This window comes from Oncorhynchus mykiss, chromosome 27 (assembly GCF_013265735.2).
Source record: "Oncorhynchus mykiss isolate Arlee chromosome 27, USDA_OmykA_1.1, whole genome shotgun sequence".
Lineage (NCBI taxonomy): Eukaryota > Metazoa > Chordata > Actinopteri > Salmoniformes > Salmonidae > Oncorhynchus > Oncorhynchus mykiss.
The window spans coordinates 17562605-17576925 of NC_048591.1; the positions used below are offsets into that span (position 1 = coordinate 17562605).

Here is a 14321-nt window from a genome sequence, read left to right on the forward strand (position 1 = left end):
AAACATACTGGTAACACTTTATACTAGGCTACATACAACACAGTACAGGGTGTTAGACATACTGGTAACACTTTATACTAGGGTTCATACAGCACAGTACAGGGTGTTAGACATACTGGTAACACTTTATACTAGGCTACATACACCACAGTACAGTTACAGGGTGTTAGACATACTGTACTGGTAACACTTTATACTAGGGTACATACACCACAGTACAGTACAGGATGTTAGACATACTGTTAACACTTTATACTAGGGTTCATACAGCACAGTACAGGGTGTTAGACATACTGGTAACACTTTACACTAGGGTACATACACCACAGTACAGTTACAGGGTGTTAGACATACTGGTAACACTTTATAGTAGGGTACATGCAACACAGTACAGGGTGTTAGACATACTGGTAACACTTTATACTAGGGTACATACACCACAGTACAGTTACAGGGTGTTAGACATACTGGTAACACTTTATACTAGGGTACATACAACACAGTACAGGGTGTTAGACATACTGGTAACACTTTATACTAGGGTTCATACAGCACAGTACAGTACAGGGTGTTAGACATACTGGTAACACTTTATACTAGGTTTCATACAGTACAGTACAGTACAGGGTGTTAGACATACTGGTAACACTTTATACTAGGGTACATACACCACAGTACAGTTACAGGGTGTTAGACATACTGGTAACACTTTATACTGGGATACATACAACACAGTACAGGGTGTTAGACATACTGGTAACACTTTATACTAGGGTTCATACAGCACAGTACAGTACAGGGTGTTAGACATACTGGTAACACTTTATACTAGGCTACATACACCACAGTACAGTTACAAGGTGTTAGACATACTGGTAACACTTTATACTGGGGTACATACAACACAGTACAGGGTGTTAGACATACTGGTAACACTTTATACTATGGTTCATACAGCACAGTACAGTACAGGGTGTTAGACATACTGGTAACACTTTATACTAGGGTTCATACACCACAGTACAGTTACAGGGTGTTAGACATACTGGTAACACTTTATACTAGGGTACATACAACACAGTACAGGGTGTTAGACATACTGGTAACACTTTATACTATGGTTCATACAGCACAGTACAGTACAGGGTGTTAGACATACTGGTAACACTTTATACTAGGCCACATACACCACAGTACAATAAAGGGTGTTAGACATACTGGTAACACTTTATACTAGGGTTCATACACCACAGTACAGTTACAGGGTGTTAGACATACTGGTAACACTTTATACTAGGGTACATACAACACAGTACAGGGTGTTAGACATACTGGTAACACTTTATACTAGGGTACATACACCACAGTACAGTTACAGGGTGTTAGACATACTGGTAACACTTTATAATAGGGTACATACAACACAGTACAGGGTGTTAGACATACTGGTAACACTTTATACTAGGCTACATACACCACAGTACAATAAAATGTGTTAGACATACTGGTAACACTTTATACTAGGGTTCACACAGCACAGGGTGTTACCCTGGCAGTTACATACATTAGCATACATACAGCACAGGGTGTTAGACGTACTGAACCATTCAGCACTGCTAAATATGTGTATTAAATCAATAAATGATTCACTGCACAGTGCGTCTCTCAACACATGACAATATAATCAGGGTATAATCAGTTTCTCCAACAGAGGAGATGGCAGTCTGAGACGTTTGTCAGTCTTACCACCAGGGTAGAGGAGGGTTTTGACAAAGTGAATGACTCCATTAGTGGCCATGATATCATGTTCAGGGACCTCAATAGTGTTCACTCTGATTGTGTTGTTAGCCTGGAGGAGAGGAGTAGAGAGGATTAAGATCCAAACACTGATGAGGTTGGCATTGATGACATTATATACAGAACATTTGCAACAGTTGTGGTGTTGTGGTGTGATCATAACATACAGGAACTCAAGTCCTTTTGTTCACCTGACCTAGAATTCCTTACAATCAATTGCCGGCCGCATTATCAACCAAGAGAATTCTCTTCGATTATGATGACAGTCGTGTATATCCCCCCCAAGTAGACACCTCGACGGCCCTGAAATAACTTAATTTGACTCTATGTAAACCACATATCCTGAGGCTGCATTTATTGTAGCTGGAGATTTTAACAAGGCTAATCTGAAAACAATGCTCCCTAAATTATATCAGCATATCGAATGTGCGACACGTGACGGCAAAATTCTGAATCATTGTTACTCTAACTTCTGCGATGCATACAAAGCCCTCTCTCGTCCTCCTTTTGGCAATCTGACCATGACTCCATTTTGTTGCTCCCAGCCTGCAGACAGAAACTAAAACAGGAAATGCCTTGCTCAGGTCTGTTCAACGCTGGTCCGACCAATCTGATTCCACGCTTCAAGACTGCTTCGATCACGTGGACTGGGATACAGTGCCTTGCGAAAGTATTCGGCCCCCTTGAACTTTGCGACCTTTTGCCACATTTCAGGCTTCAAACATAAAGATATAAAACTGTATTTTTTTGTGAAGAATCATCAACAAGTGCAACACAATCATGAAGTGGAACGACATTTATTGGATATTTCAAACTTTTTTAACAAATCAAAAACTGAAAAATTGGGCGTGCAAAATTATTCAGCCCCTTTACTTTCAGTGCAGCAAACTCTCTCCAGAAGTTTAGTGAGGATCTCTGAATGATCCAATGTTGACCTAAATGACTAATGATGATAAATACAATCCACCTGTGTGTAATCAAGTCTCCGTATAAATGCACCTGCACTGTGATAGTCTCAGAGGTCCGTCAAAAGCGCAGAGAGCATCATGAAGAACAAGGAACACACCAGGCAGGTCCGAGATACTGTTGTGAAGAAGTTTAAAGCCGGATTTGGATACAAAAATATTTCCCAAGCTTTAAACATCCCAAGGAGCACTGTGCAAGCGATAATATTGAAATGGAAGGAGTATCAGACCACTGCAAATCTACCAAGACCTGGCCGTCCCTCTAAACTTTCAGCTCATACAAGGAGAAGACTGATCAGAGATGCAGCCAAGAGGCCCATGATCACAGCTGAGGTGGGAGACTCTGTCCATATGACAACAATCAGTCGTATATTGCACAAATCTGGCCTTTATGGAAGAGTGGCAAGAAGAAAGCCATTTCTTAAAGATATCCATAAAAAGTGTTGTTTAAAGTTTACCACAAGCCACCTGGGAGACACACCAAACATGTGGAAGAAGGTGCTCTGGTCAGATGAAACCAAAATTTAACTTTTTGGCAACAATGCAAAACGTTATGTTTGGCGTAAAAGCAACACAGCTCATCACCCTGAACACACCATCCCCACTGTCAAACATGGTGGTGCCAGCATCATGGTTTGGGCCTGCTTTTCTTCAGCAGGGACAGGGAAGATGGTTAAAATTGATGGGAAGATGGATGGAGCCAAATACAGGACCATTCTGGAAGAAAACCTGATGGAGTCTGCAAAAGACCTGAGACTGGGACGGAGATTTGTCTTCCAACAAGACAATGATCCAAAACATAAAGCAAAATCTACAATGGAATGGTTCAAAAATAAACATATCCAGGTGTTAGAATGGCCAAGTCAAAGTCCAGACCTGAATCCAATCGAGAATCTGTGGAAAGAACTGAAAACTGCTGTTCACAAATGCTCTCCATCCAACCTCACTGAGCTCGAGCTGTTTTGCAAGGAGGAATGCGAAAAAATTTCAGTCTCTCGATGTGCAAAACCGATAGAGACATACCCCAAGCGACTTTGTTAGGGAAGATTCAGAATTTGTTGGTAACATATGTAAGATGTTTTATATTCATCAAATGTGTGTAAGTTAATTCTCATCAGAATGGTATTTTTGTGTTATTCTGTGGTGAGGGTTGCAGTATCTGTTCTATGTCAAGACTAAGTTGCATGGCCGCTGAGAGGGGAGAGGTCAAAGTGTCATCATGTGTAAACATATCTTTCACTCTCTACCTTTCCCATAGTGGGGAAAGGAAGGTTGCAGTGTCTGGAATCATTCTATGCTCCCTTTTATGTTGTTTCTATCTTAACCTATAGCCTCACCCTCCTCTCCGTGAGTTTGTCCAGGAGTTTGTATTTAGAGTGGGTTGTATCTAAATGACAATTTGATATATGCCTGTTGTAATGGAGGATTGGTTTATGGTTTGGGAAAGGAGACAAAGCTGAACGATGAGTTATGTCTATGCTGTCTGACTATGTGGGTCTTTGCTATTAAAGGAACTCAGTTGCATTGTAAGGGGGCTCTCAGAGGATTCACTGGGAGACACTGAATCAATCTGAGAGTCACAGGGTTGTGATAGAGCTCATATAATTAAAGATGGACTTTTATAACTAACTCTGACTTGTGTGTGTGGTTTGCTCCCATGATTTGGTAAATAGAGGAAATTTCCACGACATTTGGCGACGAGGAGGGGATGTGAATCTTCACTCGGTGACCGTTCCTACGATCTAGGTAAATAAATCGTGCACGAGGGATCCCCTAAACTTGGGATCTCAGGGAGAACCACACTTCGGGAAACGGAGCAGATGGACCAACCTTTGATCTAAGAGGAAGCGAGCCGAGTGGATACCACATCTCGAACTGAGTTTTTTTTTAAGAAAAAGGTGAGCGAACCACACACAGATTTGAAGTCGAGTTTTTTTTATTATGCCTGTTACGTATACTCTGAGCGTGAATTCCTTTGTAAGGAAGGCACCTTGGCGGCGTAAGCAGGGCCGAGTCAGAGGAGAGTAATCTGGGGGTTTTGTGGACTCAAAAGATACTCTGCGCTGTCCGGTTGCCAGTGACCAAGAGCCCTCCTGACACTGAATTGATCACAGTGGGGATTTGGTGAGGTCTGTCGGGGTGAGGGGCCAGGGGGTCTGTGTGTTCTAGGTGAAACACAGCACTTGGTGAAGCCCTATTGGAAGAAGGACCTCATTCTGTGTGTCTGTGTGATTTGTCTAAGTGACCCTCAGATGTGGTGAATTCCAATTATTTTAAATGTGCTAGCCAGGTATGCCCTAGGTTTACTCTGTGTGAGTCGGACCGTTCTGTGTGAGCGGGGCAGGTTTACTCTGTGTGAGTCGGACCGTTCTGTGTGAGCGGGGTAGGGTTTACTCTGTGTGGGCAAACCTTTTGATGTTCTGTGTGGACGTCAGAAAAGTTCTATGTGAAAAATCTGACCAATCCTGTGTGGATGATCCTGAAAGTTCTGTGTGAGTAACTAAGATTTCTTAAGTTTTATATGGATTCTGTGAATTATTTGAAATTATGATAAATGGTATGTGTGTATAAAGTAATGCTGAAAATGATTAGATACAATTTAAACCACCCATTCGTAGACGTACGTAGGTCTTGAGTTGATATCTTAAATGGATAATTTGATAAAGATGAAGTTTTTAAGCACTGTTACAATAATCTACAAAATCTGGGAAATTGAGCTCTAGAAACTGATTAGAGTGTGTCCACTTTTGGTTATCTTACCCTAACGATGTAACTATAGAACGCATATTGGAGTATCTCCGTCTGGGTGAAACATTTCAAATTAAACTGCCCTTAAGGTCTGAACATGTTATACTTTTTCTTCCCAGTATGAGAGAAGTTGCGGGATTTATTGAATAAACTGTTTTCCATAAAGTTAAAGAGAATTCGAGGGATGCTCGATGTAATTTATAATGTTGTACAAAGCCTAAGGTTTTCCATCAAGCTAATTATCATTGCGTGATTAAAGTGATGTAGTAAAGTAATTGAAATACGTTGCATAAGTAAACATAATCTACTTTTACTGTTTCCTAGTCATTAGTGTCGATTTTTTTATTTGATTGCTAATATATTCATTTGGAATTTGAGAATCATAGCTGGAGCAATGTTTGTACTATTAAAATTGGGCTATTATTCTTCTGGGAATTACCGATAGTGACGTGTTTTGATTTTACTTTGTAAATCGGGTTTATATCCGGAGAGTTTTTGCTATTGGCAATAGCATTGGTGGTTCAGTGGTAGAATTCTCGCCTGCAACGCGGGAGGCCCGAGTTCCATTCCCAGTCACGGCGCTGGCTGAATTCAGACTTTATGACTGTAAATAATCTATTTGTATGTTTTGCCTGGAAAGTTATGGTCGCTAGTGTTTGTATAAGAGATAAATTGAACGTTTTCAATAGATTGTTTAGGTTAAATTGATAGGCTAATTCAATTTAAAACAATAACGAAGCGAATTCTGATGCAAGACGATGTCTGTTCACTAAATTATCTGCTGGAATAATGTATTGAGAATTGGGTCGTATTTAAATTACTGTATCAATAGAGAAGACAGTTACCTAAGTTAAAGACACTCTGAATGATAGCGGGGAGAGAATGGCGATAGGAAAGTGGTTACCGAAATGTTTTTCATTCTTATAGATTGACTGACGCATGTTATAATTTTGGCGCTGTGTGTGTTATTTTTAAAGAAATATGATACATTTCATAAGTGTGGAGAGCAAAGAGAAGAGGAAGTTATAAAGTTGGGGTTTTAATCTTACGATAGAGGTAAGGAAAAACGTTGAAATGAGAGTGGTTCTATTTTTGCCCAACTGGGGGAAAAAGAAATAGGAAAGTTGAGTTGAAAGTATGGAAGAGAGTGAGTTGTTGTGTTGGCTGCTCATTGTCAGGGAAAGTTGCTGGAGGCAGGTAGATTGTTGTAGAATAACGTACATTTGCGTTATTAGTTTGAATATACAATAACCTTACTCTAATTGTTTTGACCGTTGTTCAGGTCCATTTTTTTGTCTGTATTTCTAGCAGCTGATTCGCTAGGTGGGCATCATAGATTTGTGGCGTTTATATTTACTGTATTAGGCTATGAGAATTGGGAGACTGGATGTATGAATCATAAAACATCGTAAGGATAGCTTCTGATTGTTATTGATTCTTGGTTTGATTGTTTAAGTAACACCAGTAAATTTGAGCAGGAAAGTTCATGTACTCTAAGGTTATGGTATGTTTCCATTATGTGGAACAATGTCAGGTCATTAAAGGTGATTGCTGGATTGAATAGTACGCCAACCTGTTGACAGAAGACTGAATGGGTATGAATGTTGAAAAGCAAGATTGGGCCAAAGACTGAACTAGTATGTTAAGTGGGGGAGTATCATAGATTTTAATTATAGTGTTGTTATAGTAGTTATATAGTGTAGTCAAAACGATTTCATACCATTCCCTTACATATGTTTTGGGAATTAGCGAGGTTGAATTTTGTATTTGAGTTCCTTTATTATTTGCTGTTTAAAAGAAAGGTTGGAATCAAGTAAGATGCCTTGGCACTTAAAATCAGATACCACCAGGAGCGTTTTACATCAGTACTTGTTTTTTGAGGAACATGCAGACTGTGTTTTATTTTATTGAGATGTAAACATGAGTCTCTGAGCAATTTTGTCATCTGAATCATTATAGTAGTGAGTTTTTGTGTAGTTTGTTATTTGCATGAATTTATCACAGTATCATCTGCATACATTGGAACTTCAGACCCTGTACAGACTAAAGGAAGATCATTAATGGATGTGCTGAACAGTATTGACCTTTGTGGATATCAGTGGGGAAAAAATTAAGTTTATTTTTATTTACGATGATGAGACAGCACCGACTTTTGAAGGATTTTAGATTTGTTTTAAAAAATCAGGATTGGTTTTTTACTAAATTTATATCAACAGATTGAAATTATTAGGTTGCTGATTAAGAGTTTTTTTTAGGAGTTGATTTAACTTGATTAAACATTGTATCATACATATACATTGATTTGATTAAAACTTATGATTAATGATTTGAGGTACAGTGGAATTATCATTAGGTTTGGTTTATAGTTCACGTTTGAGTTTCTGAATCAATGTAGTGTAAATGAATACTAAGTGTTTTTGTGTTTTCTTCGGGAAAATTGATATTTCACTGTCTCTCTCTGGAATGTGTCCAGGGCATATACTCTTGGGGAGAGTGAGTGAAATTGGGGCACTCACCACATTGGGATTGTAATGAGTTTTTATTTTCTGACTTTTCATTACACACGCAAATTCTTTTGATAAAGGAATGTTCTGGGAACATGGAATTATGAAAATGTTTGGAACTAGTTGATTATTGTTTGCAAATTGTTTCATATAGTGCAAAACACTGCTTTGGAGGGTTTTGTATGACCTATGACCTTCTGATGACTTTCCGTTGTGGCTTGATCACCCGCATTGGAAAGCCATTTGGAAAATAAATGTATGGTCATTTGTAATACTGCTTTCAAAATAATTTGTGTAGTTGGTAAATATGTTTCTTAATCCATATTTGTAATTTGGACCAGTGTGAAGAGGGCATTGCTTTTAACTAAGCTTTAAGTCTATTTTCCTATGACCATAGGGGTTAAATAATTTTTCTTTGTGGAATGTTTTTTTTTTTCTTCTTCAGTTTAGTGATTTTAATTTGATTAGGTTAGCTGAAATTTTGTTTTACATTACTCTCATACGGAGAGATGTGTGTAAAACATGGGGGAGGATTCAGTTTTTTGAGGGTTTGAATTGAAGTTATACAACTTAAGTGATATGTGAATGAGTGTATTGTATTGTTGAGTGTATTGTATTGTTGTGTTTGTTTTGTTCTATTCCCGAGGGGTATAGGTCTAATTTCTTGATCCTTGGCTCTACGATGGAGTTGACAGTGAGATGGGGAGTATAAACCAATTTGAAAGAATAGTTTCAATAGAATGTTTTAATAGAATGTTTTATGTGTTAAGAATAATTGGTAAAAGTAATCATTTATCATGTAGTTAATGAACTGAACTAAACTGTTGTTCTGATCTGTTCTTTCGAGGTTATCATGAAGGGTGACATCAGACGGTATCTTAATGCATGGAAGAGATCATTTGGACCGAATGGTGTGTGTACCTCAAAACCCCCTCTAACTGGCTGAAGAAGAGAGACAAAGGCATTGAAGGAGGCTTTCCAAACCACTTCTACCGAGAGAAAAGAACCAAGCCAGAAATTGGTGTACAGTCTCAGATCTAAGCTATCAACTGCTTTTCTTTCATGTTTCTGTCATACTGTGAGGAGTCCACTTGGAGTGATCATGGAGAAAGATCTGTTCTGACATTTTCTTATGATGCTGGTATGTTGGTTGACGAATGGACAAGACATGAGTGGTAAAGATGAGACATTGAAATTGGGACATTATCATGGGCCGTCCATTTTGAACTGTAAAGCTATTTGAAGAAAAACGAAGATGCCAGAAGATGCCGTGCCTGAGAGGGGGGGGGGGGGGTTTAATCTAACTGTGCCATTAAAATTGTTTATACTTTTGTGGTATCAGATTGATTGAAGAGGTCTACACCATGTAAATTGTAGTAATTTAGATTAAGAATGCATTGAGATACTGATCTGTATTAAAATCATGATTAAAAAAGTTAATAGTAGAATTATGGGATAATTATACTGTATGTAAATCTGCTAATATTGATGTGTGTTAAATTGAGGTTTTACTTTGAGTGATAAGACAAATTTGAATCACTGAGGAGTGCTAAATATTCTAAATATTGGTTTGATAAATAGTTGGGTTGTTACTTATGATTTGTAATATGAATGATTTCAATGACCTATTCTCTATTCCTAAGTATATTTCTGAGCATGAGTACTTAGAGGGATGTCTGTCCTATATGTTGTGAGGAGGCCTGTGTTTAGACACTGGTTCTTATGTAATTGAAAGAGCATAAATATGTTATGTTTTTATTTTCCTCAAATGGATTATTCTGTGTTATTAAAACATGTGCAAGTTTGTCTTGTAGAATAAGGGTTGTAAACTTAGTTTCAGAAGGGAGAAAGTTTACATATAAGCTAAGGTATTTGACATTGAGGGGATTTGAATGTTAAAATATTGAGTATGTTACTATTCTGATTCTTCAAAAGGAACTGAGTCCCTTGAGAGGGGAATGTTAGGGAAGATTCAGAATTTGTTGGTAACATATGTAAGATGTTTTATATTCATCAAATGTGTGTAAGTTAATTCTCATCAGAATGGTATTTTTGTGTTATTCTGTGGTGAGGGTTGCAGTATCTGTTCTATGTCAAGACTAAGTTGCATGGCCGCTGAGAGGGGAGAGGTCAAAGTGTCATCATGTGTAAACATATCTTTCACTCTCTACCTTTCCCATAGTGGGGAAAGGAAGGTTGCAGTGTCTGGAATCATTCTATGCTCCCTTTTATGTTGTTTCTATCTTAACCTATAGCCTCACCCTCCTCTCCGTGAGTTTGTCCAGGAGTTTGTATTTAGAGTGGGTTGTATCTAAATGACAATTTGATATATGCCTGTTGTAATGGAGGATTGGTTTATGGTTTGGGAAAGGAGACAAAGCTGAACGATGAGTTATGTCTATGCTGTCTGACTATGTGGGTCTTTGCTATTAAAGGAACTCAGTTGCATTGTAAGGGGGCTCTCAGAGGATTCACTGGGAGACACTGAATCAATCTGAGAGTCACAGGGTTGTGATAGAGCTCATATAATTAAAGATGGACTTTTATAACTAACTCTGACTTGTGTGTGTGGTTTGCTCCCATGATTTGGTAAATAGAGGAAATTTCCACGACAACTTACAGCTGTAATCGCAGCAAAAGATGGCGCTACAAAGTATTAACTTAAGGGGGCTGAATAGTTTTGCACGCCCAATTTTTCAGTTTTTGATTTGTTAAAAAAGTTTGAAATATCCAATAAATGTCGTTCCACTTCATGATTGTGTCCCACTTGTTGTTGATTCTTCACAAAAAAATACAGTTTTATATCTTTATGTTTGAAGCCTGAAATGTGGCAAAATGTCGCAAAGTTCAAGGGGGCCGAATACTTTCACAAGGCACTGTATGTTCCGGATAGCGTCGGACAACAACATTGATGTACAGTATATGCTGATTCGGTGAGCAAGTTTATTAGCAATTGCATCAGTGATGTTGTACCCACGGCAACTGTTAAAACCTTCCCCAACCAGAAACCGTGGATTGATGGCAGCATTTGCGCAAAACTGAAAGCGTGAACCACTGCTTTTAATCAGGGGAAGGCGACTGGAAACATGACCGAATACAAACAGTGTAGCTATTCCCTCCGCAAGGCATTCAAACAAGCTAAGCGTCAGTATAGAGACAAAGTAGAGTCGCAATTCAACGGCTCAAACACGAGAGGTATGTGCTAGGGTCTACAGTCAATCACGGACTACAAAAAGAAAACCAGCCCCGTCGCGGACCCCGATGTCTTGCTCCCAGACAAACTAAACATCTTCTTTGCTCGCTTTGAGGACAATACAGTGCCACCGATACGGCCGGCTACCAAATCCCGCGGGCTCTCCTTCACCGCAGCCAATGTGAGTAAAACATTTAAACGTGTTAACCCTCGCAAGGCTGCCGGCCCAGATGGCATCACTAGCCGCGTCCTCAGAGCATGTGCAAACCAGCTGGCTGGTGTGTTTACGGACATATTCAATCAATCCCTATCCCAGCCTGATGTTCCCACATGCTTCAAGAGGGCCACCATTGTTCCTGTTCCCAAGAAAGCTAAGGTAACTGAGCTAAACGACTATCGCCCTGTAGCACTCACTTCCGTCATCATGAAGTGCTTTGAGAGACTAGTCAAGGATCATATCACCTCCACCCTACCTGACACCCTAGACCCACTCCAATTTGCTTACCGCACCAATAGGTCCACAGACGCAATCGCAATCACACTGCACACTGCCCTAACCCATCTGGACAAGAGGAATACCTATGTAAGAATGCTGTTCATCGAATACAGCTCAGCATTTAACACCATAGTACCCTCCAAACTCGTCATTAAGCTCGAGACCCTGGGTCTCGACACCGCCCTGTGCAACTGGGTCCTGGATTTCCTGACGGGCCACCCCCAGGTGTTGAGGGTAGGTAACAACATCTCCACCCCGCTGATCCTCAACACTGGGGCCCCACAAGGGTGCATTCTCAGCCCTCTCCTGTACTCTCTGTTCACCCATGACTGCGTGGCCATGCACGCCTCCAAATCAATCATCAAGTTTGCAGACGACACTACAGTGGTAGACTTGATTATAGAAGTTGGATTAGCTAACACAACGTGCCATTGGAACACAGGAGTGATGGTTGCTGATAATGGGCCTCTGTACGGCTATATACGTAGATATTCCATTAAAAATCTGCAGTTTCCAGCTACAATAGTCATTTACAACATTAACAATGTCTACACTGTATTTCTGATCTATTTGATGTTATTTTAATGGACAAAAATGTGCTTTTCTTTCAAAAACAAGGACATTTCTAAGTGAGCCCAATTTATGAACGGTAGTGTACATTTTTTAGTAACTTGGTGGTAGTTTTAAATTCATCAGTTAATAATTTTTCTGCCATGTAGCAGTGTAGCTAACTACTGGAACTACACTCAACTTTTTTTTGCAAAAATAAGATACGGGTGAAGTTTGACCCCAAGTGATATGTTCTTGCAGTTTGTAGTCTACGACATTTCAGATTTACATACTGTATGATCATTTATCACAAAGTAATTTGGATATAGTGAACAACATTTTCAAAGTAACTGTAGTTAAGTGAACTATATTTTTTAAGGGTATCTTTAGTGTAGCTTAACTTTTTCCAGTGTGAAGTAATTGGTAGCAATGGAATGCAACTGTCTGTTGTTAGAAGTAAAACGTAATCTAAACTAAATCATGAATAGTCTGCACTACAAACATCCAGGGACTTCACATGGCTTCATGGTTTATTTCAAGAAATTATTTTTTTGAATGATCTTGGAATATGACCCTAAGGACATTGCTGCAATCAAACTTAAAAGCTAAGTATAAAATTAACCCAAGGTCAAAACAGTAAATATCAAAGGTCAATGCAAGCCTTTGTGAAATCCTAAATCCTGTCAGCATGCTGAATTATGTTTGGGAAGTTGTTTCCGGGGAAGTTAATCCAATAAATACGTTTTGGTTTCTTAGTCATCAGATGACCATTATTTCAGACAGATTATTTCCTCTTTTTCCACGTTGAACTGTTATATATATATATATATATACGTTTTCGAAGAAGTAATATTTAGTCATAATTCCTACTTTGAACGTTGGTTTACATTGTTAATGACAAAGGATTGCGGATGTTAGTAATACTGAGTGGATCTGGAGGAGAGGCTCTTGATTCACTGTAAAAACATTGTACAATCTCTTCAGGGTCTGTCTGATAATAGCTTTTTTCCGGCTTTTCATACACACGTACATTGGAAAATGCCATGATTTCTTATATTTACAGTCTTGTTGAATGTTGAGAGATTTGGACTCACATGCAGCACTCGGAGGTTATTGCCCTGCAGAGACTTGAGAAGGTTGGTCACCCCAGTCTCCAGACCTCCACCGATGAACACTCCATTACTGAAGTGGTAGAGCAGGATGGTACGCAGGGCATTCATATTACCTGGCCAGGACAGACATGACTTTAGACGGAAGACTACAGTACCATAGAACGTGTCGTACATACAACCACTAAGTCTTATGGATGTTCCTTTGACATTACAACCTTTAGGAGAAAGCTAGTAGCTATGGTAGCTATGGTTAATGTCAGCAGTTTTTCCTGACCATCATGATGTGGCCTGACAAGAAAAACCTCTGGCTATGATTTTTTTTAGAGAGACTGACACAGACTATGAAGGATGGAGAAAATGATGGAGAGAGTGACAGAGAGACAGAGAGAGAGACGAACCAACCTCTGAGCAGAGCCAGGTCGCTGTCTCTGACGCCAGTGAAGGCCTCATCACTGGGAGCGAACAGAGTGTATTCTCCTTCCTGTTTGAGCAGGTCAGTCAGACCAGCCATCTCCATCAGTGACAGGAAGATCCTGCAACCAAAACAACATTAAGGAAACAGTTACCTGCCACTCATGACAACCACTATAGACATTGTATAACCGGTAACCGGTGCCAGTGTGATAGCTTAGCATATAGCGCTGCCTCCCTAAACTCGTCTCTGACCGGGCTTGACCAGGGTTCTCTACCTCGCCAACACACGTGAACGCCAGCTTGACAATGTACAAACCGATTGACCTATAGAACAGGATCCTCTTCAGTGATGAGATCCTATGTATTATTTAGATAATAAGATAACTTGCAAGAGGTGGACATGATTTAGAAAGAAGTTGGCCCACATGTCTGTATAAACTGTTTTCCCAGCTTGCTCCCAGGTCTGTATGAAATTGATTGAACTCTGTCTGACTAGTGAACTCTCTCTGACTCTCTGGCTGTTTGGTTAGCTAAAGAACATCC

General features: G+C 39.5%; 1 protein-coding gene across 3 annotated transcripts in view; it reads right to left on the reverse strand.

Moving 5' to 3' along the window:
• LOC110507664 (periostin) overlaps positions 1-14321 on the reverse strand; it is a 71548-nt gene that overhangs the window by 13156 nt on the left and 44071 nt on the right. For all 3 annotated transcript variants that reach the window (XM_036964823.1, XM_036964822.1, XM_036964821.1), the window contains exons 12-14: positions 13767-13897; positions 13347-13477; positions 1747-1849 (exon numbers count right to left, since the gene is read on the reverse strand). In XM_036964823.1, coding sequence (XP_036820718.1) covers positions 1747-1849; positions 13347-13477; positions 13767-13897 — 365 coding nt within the window. The remainder of the gene's footprint in view (positions 1-1746; positions 1850-13346; positions 13478-13766; positions 13898-14321) is intronic.